General features: G+C 39.2%; 2 protein-coding genes across 3 annotated transcripts; one reads left to right on the top strand and one right to left on the bottom strand.

Moving 5' to 3' along the window:
• Positions 1 to 2,562: 2,562 nt before the first annotated feature.
• On the top strand, positions 2,563 to 14,203 carry LOC131687358 (sodium channel protein Nach-like). The gene is made up of 6 exons (XM_058971439.1): positions 2,563 to 2,672; positions 7,275 to 7,710; positions 7,769 to 8,117; positions 8,180 to 8,294; positions 13,846 to 13,955; positions 14,019 to 14,203. Exons 1-6 carry the CDS (start codon positions 2,563 to 2,565, stop codon positions 14,201 to 14,203), a joined length of 1,305 nt encoding a protein of 434 aa, XP_058827422.1.
• Positions 14,204 to 14,213: 10 nt separating this feature from the next.
• LOC131689146 (membrane-bound transcription factor site-1 protease) lies at positions 14,214 to 19,529 on the bottom strand. Of its 2 annotated transcripts, none has more exons than XM_058974021.1 (4): positions 18,590 to 19,529; positions 15,534 to 18,537; positions 15,178 to 15,462; positions 14,214 to 15,008 (listed from the first exon to the last, which is right to left on the bottom strand). In XM_058974021.1, the coding sequence occupies exons 1-4, from the start codon at positions 19,013 to 19,015 to the stop codon at positions 14,554 to 14,556; spliced, it is 4,170 nt and encodes a 1,389-aa protein (XP_058830004.1). In that variant the 5' UTR covers positions 19,016 to 19,529; the 3' UTR covers positions 14,214 to 14,553. The 2 variants fall into 2 exon arrangements, with proteins under 2 accessions (XP_058830004.1, XP_058830005.1); XM_058974022.1 differs by having other exon boundaries at positions 14,866 to 15,008; positions 15,173 to 15,462.
• Between the last annotated feature and the right edge of the window lie 5,387 nt (positions 19,530 to 24,916).

The raw sequence follows: 24,916 nt of genomic DNA, 5'->3' as shown, positions 1-24,916 counted from the left end.
ATGACTTTTTAGTTTAAATATGTTTAACGTGGTCAGATCAAAAATACTTTGTTCACTAATGTATTCTGTACAAATTTCGGAATCAGTTCGGAACGGTCACATAGTATACATTCTATGTGAAATTACCTCTACTTTTCGAATATCATGGTCTCGTTCTGCGCCTAGGTGCGCAAAAAGTTTTTAGCAGATTTTGAAGCTTTGTTGCTGATATGGAGACGCATGGTGTTTTGTGTAAAATAGTTAGACAATCTTCAGTAAACCAACACGTTCAACAATGGTTTTTAAGTAGTGTTCTTCATTTTTATGACATTGTTGACATTGGTGAACAGTAATGGAAAATCTGTCATGAAAACGGGATCATAGTTATAAGAAAGGTTCAATGACACTGTATGGAAAAATGCATTTAATATTTTACGACTTTTGACATCAAAAATGAGCTCAGCACCTCAAAATTAGCTTAAATTGTGATTTTCAGCCAAATTAGGTAACATTTGAGGTTTTGTCCGACTTTTGTTTGAAGAGCCGCCACTGTGCGTCGTCACTACCAATACTCAAGCCAAATAAACTCCACACGACCGTCACCAGGTGGCAAATCCTTGGAACAAACAAACAAAAAATAGTATAAATTGCACGAAGCTTTCGCGGTAAACCAGTGTCACACAATGAACTTACAGGACGGGTTCTGTATGGGGATAGATACCTATACATATGAATTTGCCACACAATGGGACTAAATCCCGCTTTCATTGATGTCTTAACCCTCTGCAAACACGCTCCAAGATCATTCATCATGCGGGGCTTTACGGGATTGGGAAGGACTTTGGCAAAGCTTCTGCTGGGTGTTTTGGTAGAACGTGATGTGGAAAGTAACACAAGCGTATTAGCAGAGAGTTGAGCCACCGATGGTATTGTTTTATTTTAGACTCATAGAGTGATAAGCCCATTTTACTCTTTATTAGTCTGAAGCAGTTGCAAATGCACGACGCTCCTTCAATGTTTGTACATTGATAAGCATGCAGAGTGCTTCATAAGATGACAGAAGAAATACTGTCCAGAATAGTTTACGAAGGGCAAATAATATGAATTGTTTTTGTACAGATACTATTCGTTCTTCACGTGTGCTTGAAAAGGGGCACCAAATAATACGGCAATATTGTAATATCAACCTAACATAAGCAATACATGTTTTATTATGTCTTCAAAGTGGTAGATAAAGCATTTTATAGAGTATATTGTTAGCATAGTTAGGGATGATAAGTAAATATTCCGTTTGTTAAATATTTCAAAGACTGGAAGCCGAACATAACCCCTATAAAAAGGTAGCAATTAAGTTTAAAAGATTGCTTGTCTTATATGCAGCTGACCTGGATTCAATTCCCAACCACACAAATAGGGTTAGAGATTTTTCTAACTCAAAAAAGAGGCGAATGATACTATGGTTTAAAACATTAGAATTGAAATAAAAAAAAATAAATGATAATTTATATTTTTTTGTTGAATGTAGTGTAAATTTTTTTGTATAATGTAGTGACACCTAGACCCACTTAGTGGAGTAATTTTAACTTTCATAATCAAAAACTTTTGACCCTTATCGGGAAATTTCATTGTAAAACATTAACTCTAATCTATTCATTAGGTGCTAAAAGTCATTAACAACTTTTGGCTCGTTAGTTCTTGCAAAAGCGTAGATTGTCTCTTGTATTTAAATTTTCATTTATTCTATAGGTTTCGTACGAGTCAAGATAGCAAGTGGCAAACTTGTTTCCTTTCCTGCCCTGTGAAAAGTACCGGATCACAAATCAAGACGAAGAAGGGAAGTTTCCGAATTTTATTAAATTAGCATTAAATTTAAATTTTCTTGTCTCCACGGCGAACGGTGCTAGTTGGATAACAGTTGGTCTGATAGCAGGGTAACAAAAGATAACATTCAACAGCTTTAGCAGGGGTAGAATTTGTTTGAACTGAAACGAGTGCGTCCTGATTGAAGCCTCAAACATTGTGGTACAGAGTTGTAATGGAATTATAGTTCGTTTGCTGATTGCTAGAAACTATATTGTCTATTCATTAGCATTGTTATCTTTTCGTGCGTCATTGCTTATAACGAAATAATGGGGAAAGGGGTCAAAGTATATATAGTGATTTATGTAATTAGGCTCATGTAGCATTTAATCTTGTAATGAAAATCAATTAGTAATAACATGCATGAAATATATTGCTGAAACGAGTATAAAATCAATGCATTCACGTCGGATTAGTCATTCCATGATGCATAAAACAACCAAACAATTTGTTCCTCGACCGGTAAAAGTGTCTCAGCTTGACTGCCCTCAAAATGTTAACAATGAGAAGAACGTCAATCAAGTATCAGTTTGGAACGTTATTCGAGAAACCTTCTATGATTATGTCAAAATGACTAAAGTAGACGGAATGCACCATCTGCAACGGAACATGACTTCCGGGTTTCCCAGATTAATTTGGATCATTTTATTGACGACAATGTTCTGTATTGGTGTAGTGCTCGTATTTCTGCTGTGGAGAAAATACATCAACTCACCGACGAGAATGACCGTTGCTGCGGAAATGACAATATTGCAGGTTCCGTTTCCTGCTGTCACGATCTGCCATCCGCAAAGTGTGATGGACTACAAGGCGGAAAAATTTGTGGACAAACTGTAAGTATCACTTTTCCTAACACGCGTGCGAACGAATAAATAGACTTGTTGTTGTTGGACTGGTGCAATCGCTCCCCCACTACGTTCATAAACAAGCCAATCTGTCTGTGAGCACCAGACCTGAGCACCAACGGTTGCTCAATAGATTTCAAAAAATATTTCTGGGAATATTTTTTAATATTTTTTACATTTTAACGACATTCAATTAGCTAGAGATTACTGGGTCGGTTGTCACGGTAAAGATAGACACGTCTATCGATACCAGGACACATGTTAGTGAACTCGGGTGATTCGTAGTTATACTGCCTAAGCTTGACCCTCATTAACAGAAGACAAAGATTAAGCCCGTACGATATTAAGCCTGTTCTAATGACCCTGCCACTTCTAGTTTTCCGACCTGTTTACTTCACATCCTTGCTCTCACTTGAGTACTATGGCTCTAATTTTCATAACTTTCCCTACCCAGTAATCTCTAGCAAATTGAATGTCGTTAAAATGTAAAAAAGAAAATGTGACTAACATAGTCGAAATATAAAGGAAAAAAGATTTCTGGGAATATTTTGATAGATTTTTATGCAGCCAACAATGGGATCTCGAACCCCCAACCCTTTAGATGTCAAGCAGAGGGTAAGGAGTTGCAAGACATAACAGTGACAACAACGGGTTTCTTCGCAAACTTTGCGAAACGAAATTTGATCAATTTTTTTTAACTTCGTTAAAGTTTACTGTTTTTGTTCTTGCTGTAAAATTTTGAATCCAAATATTACAATATCAAATATATAGTAAAAATACCACCTAATAATTTTTGTAAAGCTTTTCTATTAAAACCTGTTATAATCCACCTAGTGGTGCAATTATGCCCTTCTCATTTCATCTAACTAAAAATCTTCGGAATCTAACAAGTCGGGTTCTAATCGGGTTTCTCTAATTTAAAATTTTCTTGTTCGGGTCGGATTAAGATTTTCAAATTTTGAAGTTCGGGTCGGGTTCGAGTTTTTCATTCTGGGATTCGGGTCGGGTTTGGGTTTTTCAATTTTAAAATGCTCGGGCTCGGGTCGGGTTCGGGTTTTTTAAATTTTATGATTTCGGATTTGGGTCGGGTTCGAGTTTTTCAAGCTCTCGGGTTCGGGACGGGTTCGGATTCGAAGAAATTGAAACCCGAACAATTCCGGCATGTACCAAAACGAACAATTAGCACCAATCAACACCCTCCCTGGCAATCGACTGTCGTAAGGGACCATTCATAAATTACGACTCTTAAAAGAGAGAGAAAATACATTTCTTACAAAAGAAATGTATAGGATTCGCACAAACTTTAAAAACTTTTTCCGAGGGCCGGAAACTAAAACTAACTAAAAATGAGACCGTTACAGAAATATATTGCTTTATTGAGGTTTAAGAAGCAACACTAAACCGAATTGGAATATCGGGATATGAAAACGCATCTATGCGATTAAAATCGGATTTGGCAACATTTTGTGAAATTAATGATTGAATTTGCTCTCAAAAAATAATAATAACAAAAATAAAGAGCAAACTATTTTTTACAAATTTGAGGTTTTTGACCCTTACCTAATGCGTTGCGAGGTTGATGTTTGATGGAATATGAATACACCGATCATCATATAATCCTCATAGTATTAAGAAAATGCATTTTTCATATAGATCATATTCCTACTGAACTCGTGGCATCACCTAGAGCAACTGTCGTTTTAAATCCAAAACTTTTAGTGAAAATTAAAAAGCAAATGGTCTTATCTAGGGTAGTGATCTTATTTTCGCCATGTTTTCAGGCCGTTCAGGAACAATTGGTAAATCGATTGTCTTGTACGCAGCTCACCTGGGTTAGATTCCCAACCTCGCACATGGGATTTGAGATTTTTCAAAAAGAGAGTTCTCTAACCCGAAAAGAGGCGAATGACCTCTACAATCAAAAATAAAAAAATGTGTAGAATTCGCTCAAACTTCTAAAAGTTTTTCCAAGTCCCGGAAGATTGAGTATCATATACCAATCGACTCAGCTCGACAAATCGGGACAATCTGTGTGTGTACGGCGTTTTTTTAGGCTAACCGGTGGAAGGTCAAGGACGGTCCGGCGATTCCGATGAAACCTGGCGTTCGGTTCTTTGTGCCCAGACGACACGAACCCGGTGTTACTTAGTTTACTACTCAACTGATCCTCGAAGGTGGATCTGATGCTTCACGGCGGTTTTCTAGTTGGCCGCGCTACTTTGTTGGTCCCTTCGCCACTACCTTTGCAGCTCGGAGAGTATACGTACTCGTCACTACTCTGTTGGCTTCATCCCAGATGTGCTCATCGTGGCACATCTCTTCGACGATATTGTCGACTGTCACGCCGGACATACCGCTTAGAAGTTCTTCGAACCTACGGAATTAGACCACGTGTTCCGGTGTCTCATGCACGTTGACACACTCCGGGAAAAAGGGAGACGAAGCATGCCCAAACCGATGCAGATATTTCCAGAAGCATGCGTGCCTGTACAAAAACTATGTCAAATTGAAGTTCACCTCTCTATGCTTCCTATACACCCACGCCGACATATTTGGGATGAGGCGGTGGGTCCACCTTCTACCTTATCCGTGTTGTTTTACTCATGCTGCTAACAGCGAGTCCGCTCTGACCATTCCCTTAAATTTCGTGTATCCTTCCGCTGGTAGCATTTCACGTCCTCAGCCAGAGTGATGCAGATGGGGATCATCCCGGCAATTAAGCATACCGCCTCCGCCGATATAGTTCTGTACACGCTCGCAACACAAACAGCCATTACCATAATGCAAACTCTACCAAAGGCGCCAGAAGACTATGCTACGTCCCTGTTAGTCCAGAATAAGCAACAAACAAGACAAAGACCTCATATTTCAACAAAAATGGGGAAAATTATTGCAAATTTTTCCGCTCATTTTCTCAACTTCGTAGAAACAAGGGGAACGAAAAAGTAGTCATGGCCAGGCTGTAGCAAAGATCGTAGAGTAAGCTGGATTAATTATCATCGACAAAATAACCCCATGCCGTACCGTGAAAATTGAAGTCTCCTGGATGCCGGGAGGAGTTCCGCAATATCACAAAGTTGCTGCTTTCCAACGTAGGTCCAAGCAATCCTATACTCTCTGGTTGAAACATCACATGAGATGTTCGGTGCTCCTGGAAGCGATGGAAACTCATCATTTCTTCTCAAAGATCTAAGGCCAGGTGCTCTTGGCTTCGGATTTGTGGCAGAGCTTCCTTTTGCTGATATATTGACGGCCTCTCAAGAAAGAAAAAAAGTTATTACTTCAAAGACCCATTTGCTTATAATTAGTGCAATATTGCATGTATGACGCATGGCACAAAAATCCGATCATGCAGACGATCCTTGTCGAAAAAGGCGAAAAGCAGTCTCGCCAAAGGTCACCCGACACTAATTTGAAGGAACACACTATTTTGTCCCGTCCGGTACGATTGTGATTCAAAATATTCGCTCACTGGAGCAAGGAGTCTTTGAAACAGCCAATCCCGTTCTTCAGTAGATCCAAGCATACCAAGCTCGAATCGATAACTACACCATCGATCTCAACTGTGTGAGCGGGTATATAATCGCGTTAGTTCCTCATAAAAGTCTTGTCGCCAGTAACGTCATTTGTTTGCTTTAGACAAAATATTCCAATTCTGAGCTTATCTAAGCGAACTTTTGAGATATCTAGCTCAATATTTCTGCGTCTTGCGGAATATTAGAATACCTTGCGAACTGTTGACTGTTTACTGATGACGAATCTTGTTCGACATCCATTGTAGGATCATTTGGGTCACTCCAGGAGAGTTCATTTATGTACGGGCCAGAGCCAGACGCAATGTGAAAACTGTAGAATATGAAGGAAGAGACAGAAATCAGCGCTGTCTGGTATATAACCGGAATGCCGTGACGGCGCTTGGGCTGGCAATTCAAATCTAATGATTTGCACCCTAATTAACAATCCACCAACCAGTTCAAATTTCTAAAAATTGTTTCCCCAAGATATTTGATATACGGTAGAGTGCCAATATTTATGTTCATCCTGAATTTTCAAACCGGACACACCTCGAAAATATTGCACCTCGAAAAAAATTCCCCATGCAAAATTGAGCGCAATCGAAAAACAATGTCATGAAGGGTCGAGCTTTGGTACAATATTGAATACAATGCTTTGAAATGCAATTTTTATTTATTTTTTGGTTGCCAAATGTATTAGAAATCCATGAAATGTCGAATGATAGCCTAATATACAGTTTTCTGAACAGATGCTCCCTCTGTTGCCTTCAAACACCTAGCGTCATGATTTCATAAATATACAGTAAAAGATTTGTATTATTTACATGAAATGAACCACAGTCAAACATGAACGAAGTAGGTAGATAAGTGTGCCATTACATGTACACAAATTATTGTTTGAAAGTCTCACTGAAAAAGAAAGCCAAAGTAAACACTAAAAGGGCGCAAAACTGAGACTCCGCCAAGGCGCCAAAAGACCACGCTACAGCTCTGATCGTGGGAGTGAGGAAAAATTGATAATCTTTATTGTAGTTAGATTAAAGCCTCTTGTAAACTACACTTTTTCAAATTTTAGGAAACTCCCACTTGGTGCAACTCGCACTAGTGTTCTAGAGTCACTGCCAGCGTTGGGCTGTTTCAACGAGAACCAGTGGTCATTTCCTCGGATACAAACATTGAAAACGGTTGACAATCTGCTGACGATGAACAACCTAACCATCGAAGATGCCATCAATAAACTGGGAATGACATGTGAAGATTTCATCATAGTTTGCTACTGGGCAGGAAAACGGTTTCCTTGCTTCGATAGTCATCCATTTCTAAGCTGGATAGGATCTACCAGCCACTACGGTGCTTGCTGTTCATTCAATTACCACCCAAGCGTCGAAAAGCTGTCGATACCGTTTGCAGTCAACACTTTCGGTATGCATGGGGGATTAAGCATAATTGGAACCGGATTTCCGCAAGCATCCGACGGTAAATCAGGAGCTTTATATTCTGAAGGATTTATGGTAATGTTTTATGGCTCATTTCCGTGTCTGTTTGCATGTTATTTGTATGAGATTTCAGTTAATGATTCACCACCCACACGATTTCGCGGTGGAAGCAGCACCATTGACCCTTCTTAGACTAGGTACGGAAACATTCGTTAGTGTTACTCCAACGGATTCCCGGTGTTCTGCGCAAGTTATGTTGCTTCCACAGTCGCAGCGATGCTGTATAACTGGGGAGGATTTCCCCGTTCCGATCGAAAACTACCGACAACCTGCGTGCACTCTGGAATGTTTGCGAAATGAAGTGCACCGAAAATGTGGATGCCATCCTTATCATCTACCTAGCAAACCACACATTCCGGGTAAAAAGAAACTTATCCGCAAGTGCTCCGTAGCCGATTCTTTCTGTCTAATTGAAAATTATTGTACGGTTTGTTTGGTTTTATGGGATTTTAAGTGAGATTAATGTCTATTCGTTCTATTTCAGACATGTTCAAAACACTTCAGTGCAATTGTCTCCCTGCATGCAGTGACGTTACTTATAAAACGTCTTCCGTTGTGACGAATTTCTCAGCGTATAAATTTTCCATGAACAAGTTTTAGTGAGTATTTTTGAAAGGAATGTTTTATTAAAAAATTGTCGTATTTTAAGTTATGAATGATAGCGAGGGGGTGCTAACCCAGCAACGGCCTCATATGGTTGGGAAGATAATGAGAACAAGCAAACAATAGCTACCCTACAAAGAATAATCTGAATAAACCACACCCATACTCTAATTAGGTTAATTCAACCTTAAACGAAAAAAAATGGAAATCGACGTTTTCAATAAACATTCGCTGAATTCATCACTGTGAACCTTTGGTCGAGCTCGGATAGAAAAAGTCTATAAAGAGAACTACGGGTAGAAAATAGCAGTTTTGGAAACATATGCACTGATATTGTATGCAAAAATCGGCAGAATCTGGGTAAAATTCTAAGTTTATGACTAGTTTTTCATAATTTTGGACACCCTGGTGCGTTTTGTTCGCTTGTTTAAAAGTAAAAAGTGGTTATTTACACGTTCACGCTATTTCTTCAGAATAACTTTTTTCCTGATCAACAGCTCCAATTTTTTTAGGATTTCTCGACAAACGTATGATTAGGGCTCAAAAGCCAAATGTAAAAATTCACATTGAGGGGAAATTCCGAACGAACCATTAAACTTCCAGCCCAACCGTTGATAGCAAACAAAAGAGGAAAGTTTTCTCTAACGTTGACTGTTATGCGCCGTGCTTAGGTAATAACGGTTTCTCCAGAATTTCGCCCCAAAGTGAATTTTAACATTTGGCTTTTGAGCCCTAATCATATGTTTGTCGAGATTTAATTGAAAATGTTAGATTCGCGATATGTATAGGACAAGGCAAAGCAATATTCGTCAGTTGCAGAGATAAAGAAAGTAATCAAATCATTCTAGGGCAAGCTCAGAGCAAGAAACTCAAAAATTCCCATTCTACGAAAAATGAATAACTTTCACAATTTCTATCCGATTTAAATTTTGGCTTGAATGGCAATGGTCGTCCAAACATGGTGTCGTCTATGTAAGGATGGCCGAAAACTCGAAATCGCATTTGCGCTACTGCTGGACAGTTGCATATCAGATGATATGAGGTTCCGTTGTCGGATTCACAAAGATCGCATGAAAAAGACTCAGCGCGCTGAATAGTTGCCATGTGATAATTGAGTTTGCAGTGGCCCTGGTCAGCATGCCGCAGTGGAGTTTCGAAAAATGTAGGAGATTTTTCGACATCACTGGGCACAGTTGTTCTAGAAACTCCTTTGTTTGGCGACACGTTTGTAGATTTCTCCAATAATTACGGTGCTCGGACGAATCCCAGGACCGTATTTTTCCCCTTATCCAACTCGTAGAAATTGACAGGGCGGGCTCAGGACCAACGAAGTCAATCACTGCCCTGGCCATTTCGTCAGCCCATTCATTTCCAGTAATACCAGAATATACGGGTACCCAAAAAAAAGGCAGATAGTGTTGACAATGCTTAGTTCTTCGATTTGGGTTCGTCACGCGATCACTAGCTTGGACCGGGATTTGTCTGAGCTAAGGGCCTTGATTGCAGCCTGACTATCGGAGCAGAAGTTTATAACTCTGCCGGACAAACTCAGTTGAAGGGCCGATTGCACCCCGCACATAATCGCAAAGATTTCCGCTTGGAATACAGTACAATATCTACCTAATGAGTGAGATTGTTCCAATTTCATTTCACGACAGTAGACACCAGTACCAGCACGTCCCTCCACCAGAGAACCGTCAATGTAACAGACCGCTTGAATTTGTTGTTGTCTTTCCACAACCACTCCTCTCGAGAAGGAATCTTCACATGGAATGTCCTGTAAGGAAAACTACATGTGAGGGTAATATCGCTGGGAGCAAGAATATCTTCACCCCATGTAGCTATTAGTGACCATAATCGCGTATGACTGGTAACAAGATCAACATGGTTACTGTTCCAATGCCCAGTAACCTGCAGTCTGTATGCACATGATAGTGTTTCTTGTTTGAGGTGTATGTGTAATGGTTTGATATTTAGAAGTGCCTCAAGAGAAGCAGTCGTAGTTGTGGTGAAAGCACCAGTCAACGCCATAAGCGCCATTCTTTGCAGATGGTTAAGCTTTGACTGGACTGTCATCACCTCTCCCCTCTGCCACCACACAAGGTATCCGTATGACTATCCGTATTGGACGTACAATTGTCGTGTAAATCCAATAGATGTATTTAGGTTTGAGACCCCAGGTCTTTCCAAAAGTTCATCTGCACTGCCCGAAGGCCATGCACGCTTTCTTGACTCTGAACTCAATGTAAGCAGACCAATTCAGTTTGGAATCCAATATAACTCCAACGTATTTGACTTGATCTGCACACAGTAGCTCAGAAACAAAGAACTGCAAGGGACTAACCCCGTTTCTTCGTGAAGAGAACGATTGAAGTTTTGCTTGGGTTAACTGATAATTTAACTTGTTGACACCACTGTTCGGCAGCCTTTAATGCTTGTTGCATTAAGTCAAAGATTGTTCCGATGCAAAGTACAGTAATTAGTATTTGGTAATCGTCACCCGTAGGTTGGAAATCCAAGCTCATTGGGTTTCTTCAACAAGCCGTCGGCAATCAAGCTCCATAACAAAAGTAACCGAACGCCACCCTGAGGACAACCACAAATACTCAGCTTCCGTAACTCAGCCTGTCGCAGTGACTAGCAAAGAATGCGGTTATTAAGCATTGCGTTTAACCAACCCGATATACATGCAGATATCCCATGACCGCGCGTCGCTTCCAGAATAGACTGGGAGGACACATTGTCAAAAGCACCCTCAATATCTAGGAATACACCCAAGCTAGATTGCTTGAGCGAGAAGGCTTTCTCAATGTTGTAAACAACATCGTGAAGCAGAGTGATCGTGTATTTCCCACACTGATATGCATGCTGCATTTTGTGCAGTGGATATTCAACTAAACTAACGTTCCTGATGTGATGATCGATTATCCGTTCCAAAGCTTTCAGAAGAAAAGAACTTAAGCTGATAGCCCTAAAACTCTTAGCTTCTTCATAGCTTGAGCGCTCCCCTTTGGGAATAAATCTAACAGTTATTTCTTGCCATGCTCTCGGGATGTACCCGGTAGCAAGACTGGAAAGCATAATCTTTTTCAAGACCTGTTTGAGAATATCAAATCCCTTTTGCAGTAGCACGGGAAGTATTCGATCATTTGATTACCACGATTTGCAAAGAAAATAATGAGTCACACTATCAGAGATTCGCATAACACAGTAAGGGCCAAACCCAAAATGCTCCGTGCGCGACTGGCATATTTTAGACCCTCCAGTCATTAAGTCCTCGGCCCGGAACTATACCTTGACATAGGGACTCCTTTCCGTCGCCTCCTACGACATGGGAGCAGGAACCCAGTGGCTCAATTCTTGGCCGGATATTCCACACGGCCTCTGGGCACGTTCGTCTGTACACATCGGAATTTGATAATCGAAACCTAACAAAACTTCACCGAACTACCATCAGCCGAGAGTCTCAGCAAACCCTCAGCCAACGAAAATTCGGCAAAACGTTCCGCTGCGTAATATAGCATACTGGTGAGTTCGCCCAGCTTTTCCCAGGCTCCGTTCACCATTGAGAATATTTTAAACCCCCTCAAAAATTTTACCCATAGCACGGGTCGCATGACACTATGGAATTAGGGTTCCCTGTTTGGTGAGTTTTTACCACCGGAGCAGGTAGTCCGTAGTGTAATTCTTAGCCGGTTGAAGCAACCACTACCGACACTACACGGCTTATCTAGGCTATTCGCTGAAGCTGACAAATTCGTCAGTTGCGGAGTTCAAGAAAGTAATCAGATCATTGTAGGACAAGCTCAAAAATTCCCATACTACAAAAAATTAAATAACTTTCACAATTACCATCCGATTTGAATTAGTAATAGCTTATTTTCATTGGTTATTCCAAGGCTTTAATTTCTCATAAAAATATAATGTTGGTTCAAACAGCACAAGGAGACAATTGGAATTAGAATTAAATATGGTAAGAAGTACGAAATGTATACTTTCAGTTAATAACTAGCCATACTTTTATTATAGCAGTTAAAAACAGAGAAAATTGTAAGGACAAAGCGAACCGGTTCCAACCCAGGTTCCAACTCTGGGCACTATTGAGGTCAGGAGCGGATCCAGAAAAAAATTTCGGAGGGGGTCCAAAATTTCGACTTTAAAATGTTCATTGTACAATACGTAATATGTAATACCCTCATTTAACTAAAATCAGTTTTGGTAATCGAATTTGCAAAGATTTTGAACTTAGAATGAATTTAAAAAAGAAACTTTTTTAAAAATTATCAAGATGTTAGAAATTTATTATTTATTTCCCGAATCCCAGAAAGCCGAAAACCGTCGGGATATGGAAGCTCTAGTGTAGAGTCTTTAACCAATGTTATAACATGTTTGGCATCAATTTGTCTCGCTCTGCTCCGAAGAAATTGTTTTCGTCCGTACTTTATCGTACTTAAAAGATCCAGCCTAAGATTTTTATAAATGTTATGAATGTACTGTACTATACGACATGTAAACTAGTGTTTAAGAAGCGTTTTGGTGTTAATTTTGGTATCATTTGGTTTGCTTGTTAACTGTTGATACTCCTAAACGATGGAGGTTTTGTTCCTACGGGAGAGGGAGTTTTGAGAATTCACACCCGCGGGCTTTTGCCTCTTAATAAATAAATAAATAATTGATCTAAAGGTAGATTTACTATTGAGTGTGCCATTTGACTCCCGTTATTACCAGATAGATTTCTGAAGGCGATGGCATTTTGATTCTCGCTACGTTTTAGCTCAACGTAAGATATATAAAATTAAAAAAAAATTCAAAAGTTTTGCATGGTACCGAATATACCGGTACCTACCTATTTTTATTAGTGCTACTGGTACCACACTGCCCATAACAGCATAAGAGTCCCATGTTGAAAAACAGCAAGCCGTGAAAAACGCTGTTCAAGATTATCCCATCCATTGAGCCAAATGGATGGGACAATGTTTTGGTATTTTTTTTGATATTTTCTGAACAACCCCGGTAATCTTATTTGTGCAGTGTGATTCAGTGGTGATACAGGATACAATCCAACGGATAACTCATTTTCGATAAAAATCCACATGGGACTCTTATGCGTTTATGGGCAGCACAGTCCTAACAGAAACAATAATTATTGCTTGCACAAATTCGAAATAGCTTTTGTTACTAAATTTTATTAATTAGCTATTACTTGATAAAATAAAGTATTACAAAGAAAAAAAAAAGCTAATCACCTTGTTGACCATTCCTGGAATATTAACATATTGAAGTTAGTAGGGAAATGCAAATATCCTTTTACCAAAACAACTTCTGATCGAATAGAGAAGGGGGAAAGAGGAGGTTCACGCGTCCCCGTTCTGTCAGTGGGTTGGAATATTTTGAAGTGGTTTTAGTGGGGCTGACAACACAAAATCGTGATTTTTACATTTTACAACAATTCTGCTGTACCCCGCCAAATGACGAGGTTGGGCAGCAGAGGGTTAAAACATGAATTAAAACTGATGGTTTACCATAATTTGTAATTTTACTTCACAGTTCAGAAACAAACCTGACTGATTTCGAGTTCATTTTTCATATCTACTTGAACAACCAAGCAGTTGCAGGGAATAGGCGTGTCGTTGTGGTTTCTTGGATATCACTTTTAGGTAAATCTGTTCGTCACTCATCATCTTCTCGAAATAACACTAGTTCAATTTATTTAATTTCAGCAAACCTGGGAGGTGTCTTTAGCCTTTGTTTGGGACTGAGCGTCCTTTCCCTGTTTGAAGTGTTATTCTACTTGTTTTTTCGCACCTACCGTATTCGACAAAATCTCAGGACCCAGCCAAATGAAGTGAAAATCGTAATCCCTGTCGAAGGCTTGCAGTTGTTCACAAAAACGGCAGAAAAATAAGAAGGACTAGTTTTCGTTATAAAAATAAACGTATTTTTGAATTTATTAGTACCGTACAACATCATCTTGTGAGATAATTCTACATAATGTATGTAAAAATCCCTATTTACTTAACTTTTACAGCTACCCCGGTTGGGATATATCCTGTCTGCAAAATATGATTGAAGCTGTACAAAAAGCAAAAATAAATCAACCGATAATCAAAATCTTTGGGCTAATCCCAGCCTGGTTAAATTGAGTTAAATATTAAAAAGAATGTCCAATGAGAACCAACAAAACCACAGACATCTAAGGAATCTATTTAAAATCAATTGACAACAACAACCATTCTCCATTGCTCTGTGCCATTCTCAAAAGCCTATTTTCTTGAGAACATAGTTGAATCGTCTTTTGATAGTTAGACGTTTTGATCTTCGAATCCAGTTGAGTAATAGCATCAGTAGAACCACAGACAACGCCGTTAGGAACCAGTTGAAGGTAAGCTGAAAGCTCGAGTTACTCAGCCTATCTCTACTCAAAGCGAAGTCCTCTGCATCGTGGGGATCAGTCTGATCCCTGTCCAAATGCTTAGGCTGTAGCTGAGGCGGCTGATGCTGCTGCTGTTTATGAAACTGTTGCTGATCTACTGTTGATGCGCCAGCTAGACGCGGATCAATAACGGGCACTTTCATAGGGATCATACCCGGTGTGGGACGGGCGACTGATGGATTGACAAAGCTGTTGGGAGCGTTCGGCGGGATTTTGTCTGTTTTCTTGTTTCGCCAGCCTGGAACATCCGGTTCATCATTGGCACTGATTACGGTTGCTGTAAAATATAAAACAAATAGAATTTATGAACTTCCAACAACTCGGGTTTCTCGTTAATCACGCAAAACATAGTTATTAAAGATGAAAAATAATTTCTGTTGGGTGTTGAACAAAAATATAGTTTAGACGTACTGCGAAACCGAACAAACAAAAACTACATACCTCACCTTTTTGACTTTCTAGTTTACGAAACAGGTTGACGCTGTTGTCAATTTCGTTGCCGAATAGTCCTGCCTGTTTAGCAGCTTGCTGCTGAAGCAGCAAATCCTGTTGCTGCTGCAAGAACCGGTCGTTCGGTCCGTATCCATTGAGTGATGACATGTTCAACGAAATAGGCTGATCCCATTTGAGCTGCTGGCAGAGAGGAAGAGGTCGTTTTTCGTTGCCAGGGCCGAGCACCTTCGAGTAGTGATGTAAGTTATTGTTGGCCAACCGGATTGGAGATTTGGCGTCTGTTAGGGAAAATACATGACTCAAAATGCGTAAGTAAAGACCAATGGCTACAAATTGGCAGATAGCTTACCACTGAGGATGTCTGTCCGGCGACTGCTATTCAAATCCCGTAGCAAATTGGTTACGTGCGAAGTCATCGTGTACTCGAGCAATGAATCCAACAGCCAAAAGCAAGGTTTATCCAGATGGGTCGAATCAAGACAGTTGGAATCGCCATAAACAGCTATTCGACCACCCATTTTTCGATCTTTCCAACTTCCACTGCCACTGTCGTTAAATTTGACAGTTTTCGGCTGATCTACTTGCATTTTAAGCAATGTTTGAGGCAATTCCACCATCAGAATTTTCTCCCCAGTAAAGTTTTGCTTCTTTTCCAGCAAGAGCTGACTAATCTCTTCCGGATGCTGTATTTGCTGAATATCGTCTGGATCTTCATCTTCCATATTTTTTAAAGCATCGAAATCAGGATTGCCAATTACGTTGCTTTCGAAATCCTGCCGCTCCTCACCGCCTTCGTTCGGAACGTCATCGTCGTCTTGGAACGATTTTGCACTGAGAAGAATTCGTTTATTGATCACGGAATCCCGATCGATCTTACCTTCTTCACTACGATCGGCAATAAGTTCCAAGTTGAAACTGTTGCTTGGATCTGGATTTGGCGTAGCAGGTTGCACTTTTGAGTATGTGTGATCAGTTTGTAATAATCCTAGTATTGCGGTTTTTGCTCGAGTTTTCTGCCGCTTTTCATCCGGCAACAGGATGTCTAAGCCCTGATCAAACAAGTCTCGTTCTATAAGAATTGTTTTGTTACCGGTTGGAAATTTTAAAATGTTACATCCGGAAGCATAGTACATCCGATGATCTCGCATATCAAAATATCCTTCGGTAACTTTATCACCCAAGATGATATCGAAATCTCGAAGCAGTTCATTCAGGGCGGGAAGATTTGCCCCTCCAGTGTCCGGCATCCACCACTGGCGAGTGTTTTCATCGTAGAATTTAATTTTCCTCATAACGGTTGTGTTGTACCAATCAGCAAATACAATGACACTTAGATCCCGCTCAAGAATATCGTTCTTAAGCTTAATAATCTCTTCGTGAAAGTATTCCTCCTCCGGATCAACGATAAGCAGTGTGCCGTAGTTGCTTGAGTTGAAACATGTGAACGGGCCTCCGAGGACTTCCACGTAATACCCAGCGTTTCTTAGATGAGTGTACATGTCTTTAAAGTTAGTATGAATGTGATCCGCTCGCCAGTCTAACGGGTCTGATTTGATCTTTAGGTTATCCCTAGGAAGATAACCTGGCGGGTAGCGCAAACTATGATACTGATCCCATAGGATCCGCTTGTGCCTTGGGGGTTGCGGAATAATTTTGACTTTTATTGGAAAACTTACCGTTCCATTGCGTGGTTCGTTTTCTCCCGGACCTGCCGGGCTTTGTATGGTTAGCGTGATGTGACCTTGAGCTAACCCTTCGAAGCTTCGACCCAGCTCGTTGACTCCTATATGAATCGCCATCCAACCAGACCATGGCCACAGCTGTTCCGAGAAGGAAATAGATATGTTCAACATTTGTCCATTTTGATTGGTGTAAGGATGCCAAGTGGGTTTGTTAATCAATCTACCGATTACTCCCATTCCGTTCAGGATGGTGACGTTCGCTATTACCGGAGCACTTGTATGAAACAGACTCTGTGTCGTATAGGGCCACATGTAATCCTCAGTAAAGTCCAAATACGAAGGAGAAAGCGATACTTTTGGTTTATACGTGGAGAGAATTTTCATACTCTTTAAAATGTTTAGTTTTCCGTGGCCCTGCTCAAACATATTGTTCTCCTGAAGCCGTTGAGCCCCTTCGATCAAAGCCTGTTTCATCGATGCAGGATTAATTTGCTCCAATTTGTCGAAAACTCCACTTGCTAACAAAGTAACAGCTCCAGCTACAACTGGCGAAGCCACCGAAGTCCCAGACAGTGATTTGCAACCTCCGTTTAGATTGCTTCCTTTCACCTGACTACCATACGTAACGATATCTGGCTTCAGGCGTCCATAGCCGTTAGGAAGCTCCCAAGTCGTCATTCCTCTCGAGCTGAACTTAGCAATGTTATCACTGTAGTCCATTCCTCCCACACCAATGACATCCATCTGATCGCCTGGATTGTTCAGTGTTCCGTAAAGTGGACCATCGTTACCGATAGCGGAAACCATAATCACTTTATTGGCGGATAACTCGAGAACCTTATCAACAAATGGCTGATCCAAAAAGTCCGGTCCTCCGATACTCAAGTTCAAAACGTTGATCTTTTTCAGAATCGCATAGTTAAAGGCATCCAAAAACCATGAAGTGTAAGAAACTTGATTGTTCGTGAACACACGATAGACATGCAGTTCCGCGTCAGGCGCAAATCCCAAACATTCTTTCGAAGACGCTATTATACCTGCCACAAATGTCCCATGACTAACTCCATCATCAAGCGTTTTTTCGTTGGTCCAATTGGTTCGTTCTTTTACTGACTTAAAATGAGGATGGTTCTTTGACAAACCAGTGTCAAAAACGGCTACTTTCACTCCTTTCCCCGTAACTCCTATTCCCCACAGTACATCAGCCTTCAGCAGTGAAGTGATCTGCCTTGGAATCGCTCTCAGAAGCCGTCGATTCGTGTGCCGATTTACTGCACCCATCGGCGGAACACTCTGCTGGATTTCCGATCGACTATCGTTTAGTTCATTCACATCTGTCGATAGTTTCCTTTTAAAGTTTTTAAAAGTTTCGATGAACTCGGCTACTTCATCATCTACCTCCTCCATTGGAAGATCGTTGATATCATTAAGGGTATCGCTTAGTTCAGACTCGTCTTCCTCTGTATTTGGCGCAGAAGCATCCATTGGAACATATTTCAAATTTCGATGAACCATACGTTGAGGTGATATCGTCTTGATTGAAGGATGCGACTTCAAGAGATTAATTGCATCCACCGACAGTTTTGGATCCTCTTCCAGGGTCAGGACGTCGAAATCGCTAGGATAATCGCTTACCGCATTCGAGCGTGGAAGAATACGCCAATTTTTTACCTAAAAATAAAAGTAAAATCAAACTGACTATTTTGAAATCGCCTAAACCTACCTTTGATCCATTGAGTGCGGTTTGAATATACTTCTCCCTGGCCGCCCGTCTATAGTATCCATTGAACTGGACGATGTACTCATTTTGGACGATATTAGTGGAAAACTCCACTACTAATCTCCGAGGATACCGCTTCGTCGAATTATAACTATTGGCACTACTATTGCTACTACTACCGTCATTACTTTTGATACTATCACAGCAACTGTTCCCCGTCCAGGAGTCTTCACTGATGTTGTTGCGACCAGCCTTCGCCAACGTCACATTACCTAAATTGCTTACGTTATCATTTTGATTTCTGATATTATCAACGCTTTCACCGATACCACTAAAGCTATCGGTTAAATTTGTACAATCACTGAAGAGCAGGACAAACAAGATAAGGATACATTTGGTGCACAACTTTTCTACAAGTGGAACTCTCATCTTTCTCAACACTACCACCAAATATATGTTCGGTTCGATTATACAAGCACCATTGAGGCTTTACCCCCTTCGCATCAATCCTAGCCAAATCGGTTTATTTCCTTCGCTCCACCCTGCTCAGATTCCAACTATTGATCTCTCGAGCCACTAACATGCACCAGGAATGTCTTTTTGGCAGTTAATTGCCCATTCTGGCAGCTTTAAGTGTTGTTAGTAAATTCCGCCGATCATTTCTGGCACACATTGAATCGCAATTTCTTTCTCGCCATTTTTACCCTTTTAAATCCGAAGAACGCCAGACTAGATTCTGTATCACACACGAAACGGTAGGAAAAATTGTGACAATCTTGCTCGTCCTGGCAATTTTATGATATGCAATGAAAACCACTGCTCCATTGGGGCATTGGCATATTTTTTATAATCGTAATAAGCGAAAAACTAAGAAAAACGCAGTTCAAATCAATGACTACAATTCAATTGGATTTTTTCACTTAATATTTTTAATTCGCACCCACACGCACTAAACTGAAAAGGGAATGTCAAAATTGTTTGGGGGTCTGCGGATGTACTTCGCAAGGCAACACCAGAACCAGCGTTGCCAACAAAGTTTTCAAAAAAAGGACCTCTAAAAAACTGGAAAAACTGGATCAAATACAAATTGGTATTTGTATATGGATGCTCGAAAATCCAAATTTCCAAACCAAATGAGTGACTCTCGTTGTTTACTTTCTCTTCTATTAATAATTCAGTCGCTTTAATCCCTCAACTCTTTGCATAACATCCCGGATAGAATTTTACAATAGCATTTACCCTACAAACAATCATAAAACTATAAATATTATAGTTATTACTGTTTCAACATTGTTCGATGCCAAGTTCTCACAGTAGATTTACAATTGGCCTGTGTTAAGCCAAAGAGGAACAAGCGCCATTTGAAAGTACGTTTTAAAAATCGCTATCGCAGCTTATGTAGCACATTTAAACACCTACACACAGAAAAAAAATGTTGGTAAAAATAAGAAAGTGAAAAACTTAGCAAAAAACAACCAACGCATACTCTTAGTCTAAAAATAAAACATTTGTTTTGAGTACTATTCTTCTCTTGCTTAAAAGGATAGCTTTTACTTTGATTATTATTCTTGATTAATTTAAAAATTTTACTTTCAACCTAATAGTTGGCGTTGGTTGTTTTTTGCTAAGAGCGGAACACTCTTACTTTTACCAATATTTTTTTTTTTCTGTGTGTACATCAATTTATTTCTGAGAACTCAAATAGTAAACGATAGCAAATAAGTACTCGTAAACTTTCTATGATAATGGTAAATAATCGAAAAATTATTTTTTTTCATTAAAAATACCAGGAAAAAATTATAGCGCTCAGTTCGCTTTGGCTTAACGCAGGTCAATTCATGTAACAATAACTTTCACTGTTCAGCAAAAAATTGATACAGTGTATTCACATTAAATTTTACTGTTTTCGAGAAAAAAATGTATGGAGAAAAATTGTTTTTTTAATGTTAAGATACATATCCACCCCCCTTTTTCATTGTAAAAGTCTATTTTTCATTGAAATTTACTGTAAAAACGTTAAAATTTATTGTTTTTGTATTGTAGCATAACACTAAAACTTACTGTAAATTATTGTAAAATTACTGTACTGTCACAGTCAAAATCATGGCTTTGTTACTGTACATCTTTATAAGGGATGCTAGTCAAAACCACCGTCCGATCTGTGCTGTAAAATAAGTGCAAAGTGCTATGATGACACCGTAAAAATCGAAAGAGAAAGTAAACAAAGAGAGTCACTCATTGTAGATATGTCGTTTTGAATAGAAGCTCTAGATTTATCTTTGCAATCAGGGATGCAATTTTTTTGAAATAAAATACATCTTTTCAAAAGCAAAACAATATGAAAATTACAATTACGTTTCGACTTCGGTTCATCAGAAACCGACACTAACTTTTTGTCGGAATAGATTAGCGGCGGCTTGACGCAAATCCCTAAAACTAAAACACACTTTGCATTTCAATCGAACGACTGATCAAACGTGGTGTCCCGTCCGAGCAGAAGCTCTGTTTATGCCGATAAGACACAGTGAAGCCGAAACTTGTCTTGGCTTAGCAGGGCTTTGCGAAAGCACTATGCTATATTTCAACCTAAGGAGAAAAATAGCGTAAACACCAGAATTTCTCACTAGGGCGAAATTTTTTTGGTGAAACCAGTCTTTGCACTTGAAAATGTTCACATGTTTCAATCTTCACCCAAATAACCACATGCATTATATTGAAGCATTATTTTAACATCGATAATGTTCATTTGCTCTAAAACTACTTTCTTAAAACAGTGCTGCCATAACACAACATCCCAAATGTTTCAAGACATTGACTTTTATGAGCAATGTAACAGGCATTATACATACCTTTAGAGCAACGGTTTAGTGTTTGATCGCATTGCATTTACAAATGCTTTGACGCTCTACTGCGCTACACTTGAAAAGCATATAATGCTTGAACTAAAAGTTATGAAACATTAAAATAATTTGACGTTTATGAAGAAAATGTTCTAATCAAAAAATATCAACCTGAAACAACATGGAGAGTAGTGTGGCAAACGGGCAATTTTCTACGAATGGGGCAAAAATATCGGAGCACTGCACCGCCTATAGCTTTTGACCAATCCTATTTCCGTTGAGGAATACATGAAATTAAACAACACGAGTATGCATTCCTATAATTTGCAACTCAGATGAAGCATATCATAGAGAAACCACTAAATGCTCATAATTTCATCTGCACAATTTGATGTCAATATTAACTATGTTTCGGAATCTCTACTAAAAACTAATCTCTGCTTCGTTTGTTGATGTTTATATTTCGCGATCCGAGAGCAGCACGATAAATACTAATTTACTCAAAAAATGACAAATGTTTGCACCTCTCCTTCTATACTGACGTGTCATTGCATTAACAAAGGCTATATAATGTAAAACGTTATTCATATATTGCAAATATCATTCCGTCGGCAACTATCCTCCACAGATAAGAGTGCTAACGGCCTACCTCGTATGAAGCTGATGTCAGATGATCATGGTTCGGATCCCATAAAATTAATTTAAAAAATCTGAAGGAATTGGAATTTTGTGGTGATGTTAATGTTGTATCTGACTAATAAGAAGAAGTGGAAAATAGGAAAACGTTCATTTTTCCATTTTAATTATTTTCATTTTGGCATTATATCAGCTTTTTGTTGTGTTATATAACATCGATCTGTCAAAACGAAACAAACATTATTGCAGCATCTAGTAATGCTTTTAACAGACTAAAGCTTTATAAGAGCGTTACTAATGTAAAATAAATGCTTTCTTTGACAGCTCATACATCAGTCGCTTAATCGCCCTTTTTCACTTTATGAAAGCATTGGTGTTGCATTTACAGCAATGAAGCATTTTATCGCATTCTGCGAACGACTCATTTAAGACTGTTAACTTTACATCATTTGAAACGTCGTGGTTACTCGGGGCACTTGTTTTACAAGATAGGAAAACTATCTTCACTTTTACTTGCCCCTCCCCTCCAACAGAGCTTTAATAATAAATGAAAAATGTGGAACGAGAAATTAGGCAATCCATAAGACCTTTCTGAACAGCTGATAATTCGACGTTAACATTTCATAAGGCATTATATACAATATGTTCATGTTGAGAAAATGGCGTCTGAAAAATTACCTCGTACTTTATATTCCCATTTATGAACAAGAGCTTGATTTTAGGCCCAAACAACTCAATGCCGTGTTAAATGAACCATTTTTTTCGAATAATATACCAGATTTATTAAAAAAATTGTATTTTGAACGATTTTTGCAGATAAATGTTTTGTTCCCTTTTGAAACATCGCACTGGTTTTGTGCCCTCTCCCATAATCCGTTTTCGGCGAGACGTTAGCTTATAGTGCGTGCAGGTGAGTCCTTTTGTTTACAGTAAATGATTATGTGACGTTTATTTTGATCCCTTTCTTGGTGTTGCGATGTTTTTGTTCCCTTTTCAAGTATAGTTTTTTTCATTAAGAAAAGGGCCCATAAACAATGTTTTCCGTTTTGTTATTTGGTGTATATGAACCGTTAATTTTTGAGGGGAAGTGAAAGGGAACATAAGCAAAACAAGTGTTTATGTGCCTTTTCGATAATCAATTATTTCGCCAACAGCCAAGCTTCTGAATCGGCTCATTTAAGGTATGTATAAAGCTTTTTTAGTGTCCATTTGAAGTAAGTATTAACCGGAATTGTTTACGTTTTGTTTATCGGCCCATTTGAAATGTTCTCGTCGACGACGTCAACATTTCATAAGGCATTATATACAATATGCTCATATTGAGAAAATGGCTTCTGAAAAATTACCTCGTACTTTATATTCCTATTTCTGAACAGGAGCTTGATGTAAGGACCAAACAACTCAATACCGTGTTAAATTAACCATTTTCCCAATAATATACCAGATTTATTAAAAAAAAATTGTATTTTGAACGATTTTTGTAGATAAATGTTTTGGTCCCTTTTGAAACATCGCACTGGTTTTGTGCCCTCTCCCATAATCCCTTTTCGGCGAGACGTTAGCTTCCCAGTTAAGCTCAGCCGGAAATGAACCGGAATTCTGGCTGGTTCCAGTTCGTATTCCGGCTCCAGTGACACAACCGATTCTAGTTAGAATCGGTTGTTGCACTGGAGCCGGAATACGAACTGGAACCAGCCAGAATTCTAGTTCATTTCCGGCTGAACTTTACTGGATTATAGTGCGTGCGGGTGAGCCCTCCCAGTAAAGTTCAGCCGGAAATGAACTGGAATTCTGGCTGGTTTCAGTTCGTATTCCGGCTCTAGTGCAACAACCGATTCTAACTAGAATCGGTTGTGTCACTGGAGCCGGAATACGAACTGGAACCAGCCAGAATTCCGGTTCATTTCCGGCTGAGCTTAACTGGGCTTTTGTTTACAGCAAATGATTATGTGACGTTTGTTTTGATCCCTTTTTTGGTGTTGCGATGTTTTTGTTCCCTTTTCAAGTATAGTCTTTTTCATTAAGAAAAGGGGCCCATAAACATTTTTTTTCCGTTTTGTTGTTTGGTGAACCCTGAGTGCATATAAGGAGAGTGACGACACTGTCAAAATTGGAACAATGATTATTTGTCAGTGTCATTCCAAACAAGCCAAATCCATGTATTTTGAGAGGTCATTTGTTCGTTTGGAATATTACTGACAGATAATCATGACAGTTGTCTTCACTTTCCTTACATACACTCTGGGTGAACCGTTAATTTTTGAGTGAAGTGAAAGGGAACATAAGCAAAACAAATTATTTTGCTTATGTGCCTTTTCGATGATGCATTATTTCGCCAACAGCCACCCGAATAGAAATGCACAACAGTATTACAGCATTTTTTATTGTTACATTACAACGAAAAACAAGGTTATTCTGGAAAATTTACAATGGAAATATAATCACATTTGTTGTTTCTACATCCAATTTCATTGTAAACCCGATTTTTACATGGAAAAAGGGGGGTCGTTAATAGAGCACTCTAGTTAGAGTGTGGCCAAGAAGCCATGACGTATCTAAACGAACATGAAATTTGACGTATTTCTATTGTGTATACGTCAAATTCCATGTTCGTTTGGATACGTCATGGCCTCTTGACCACACTCTAACTAGAGTGCTCTAGTCGTTGAGGGATGTAACAATGAAAAAATTGATCTTTTCCCATACATTCTGAAATCAATAACATCGATTTACATTGTTTTTCCGTTTTAGATTTTGGAGGCATGAAGGACTGCATCATAAGTATATTGATGTTACAACAAAAGATGATGTTAACAAATAAAACTGTTGTAAATTCAACATTTCTACGATCAAT

The sequence above is a fragment of the Topomyia yanbarensis genome, chromosome 3 (assembly GCF_030247195.1).
Source record: "Topomyia yanbarensis strain Yona2022 chromosome 3, ASM3024719v1, whole genome shotgun sequence".
NCBI lineage: Eukaryota > Metazoa > Arthropoda > Insecta > Diptera > Culicidae > Topomyia > Topomyia yanbarensis.
The sequence above is the reverse complement of the archived record's forward strand: the minus strand, read 5'-3'. Positions and strand labels throughout refer to the sequence as shown.

What these genes read in the sequence shown, in the direction of transcription:
- LOC131687358 (XM_058971439.1), top strand. Translation starts at nt 2,563, where the DNA reads ATGACCGTTGCTGCGGAAATGACAATATTGCAGGTTCCGTTTCCTGCT. An exon ending in GAAAAATTTGTGGACAAACT is followed by an intron (nt 2,673 to 7,274) that starts GTAAGTATCACT and finishes TTCAAATTTTAG; the next exon opens with GAAACTCCCACTTGGTGCAA. An exon ending in TTTTCCATGAACAAGTTTTA is followed by an intron (nt 8,295 to 13,845) that starts GTGAGTATTTTT and finishes TTTACTTCACAG; the next exon opens with TTCAGAAACAAACCTGACTG.
- LOC131689146 (XM_058974021.1), bottom strand. Translation starts at nt 19,015, where the DNA reads ATGAGAGTTCCACTTGTAGAAAAGTTGTGCACCAAATGTATCCTTATC. An exon ending in CCGCACTCAATGGATCAAAG is followed by an intron (nt 18,538 to 18,589) that starts GTAGGTTTAGGC and finishes TTTTATTTTTAG; the next exon opens with GTAAAAAATTGGCGTATTCT. An exon ending in CCGGACAGACATCCTCAGTG is followed by an intron (nt 15,463 to 15,533) that starts GTAAGCTATCTG and finishes TTTCCCTAACAG; the next exon opens with ACGCCAAATCTCCAATCCGG.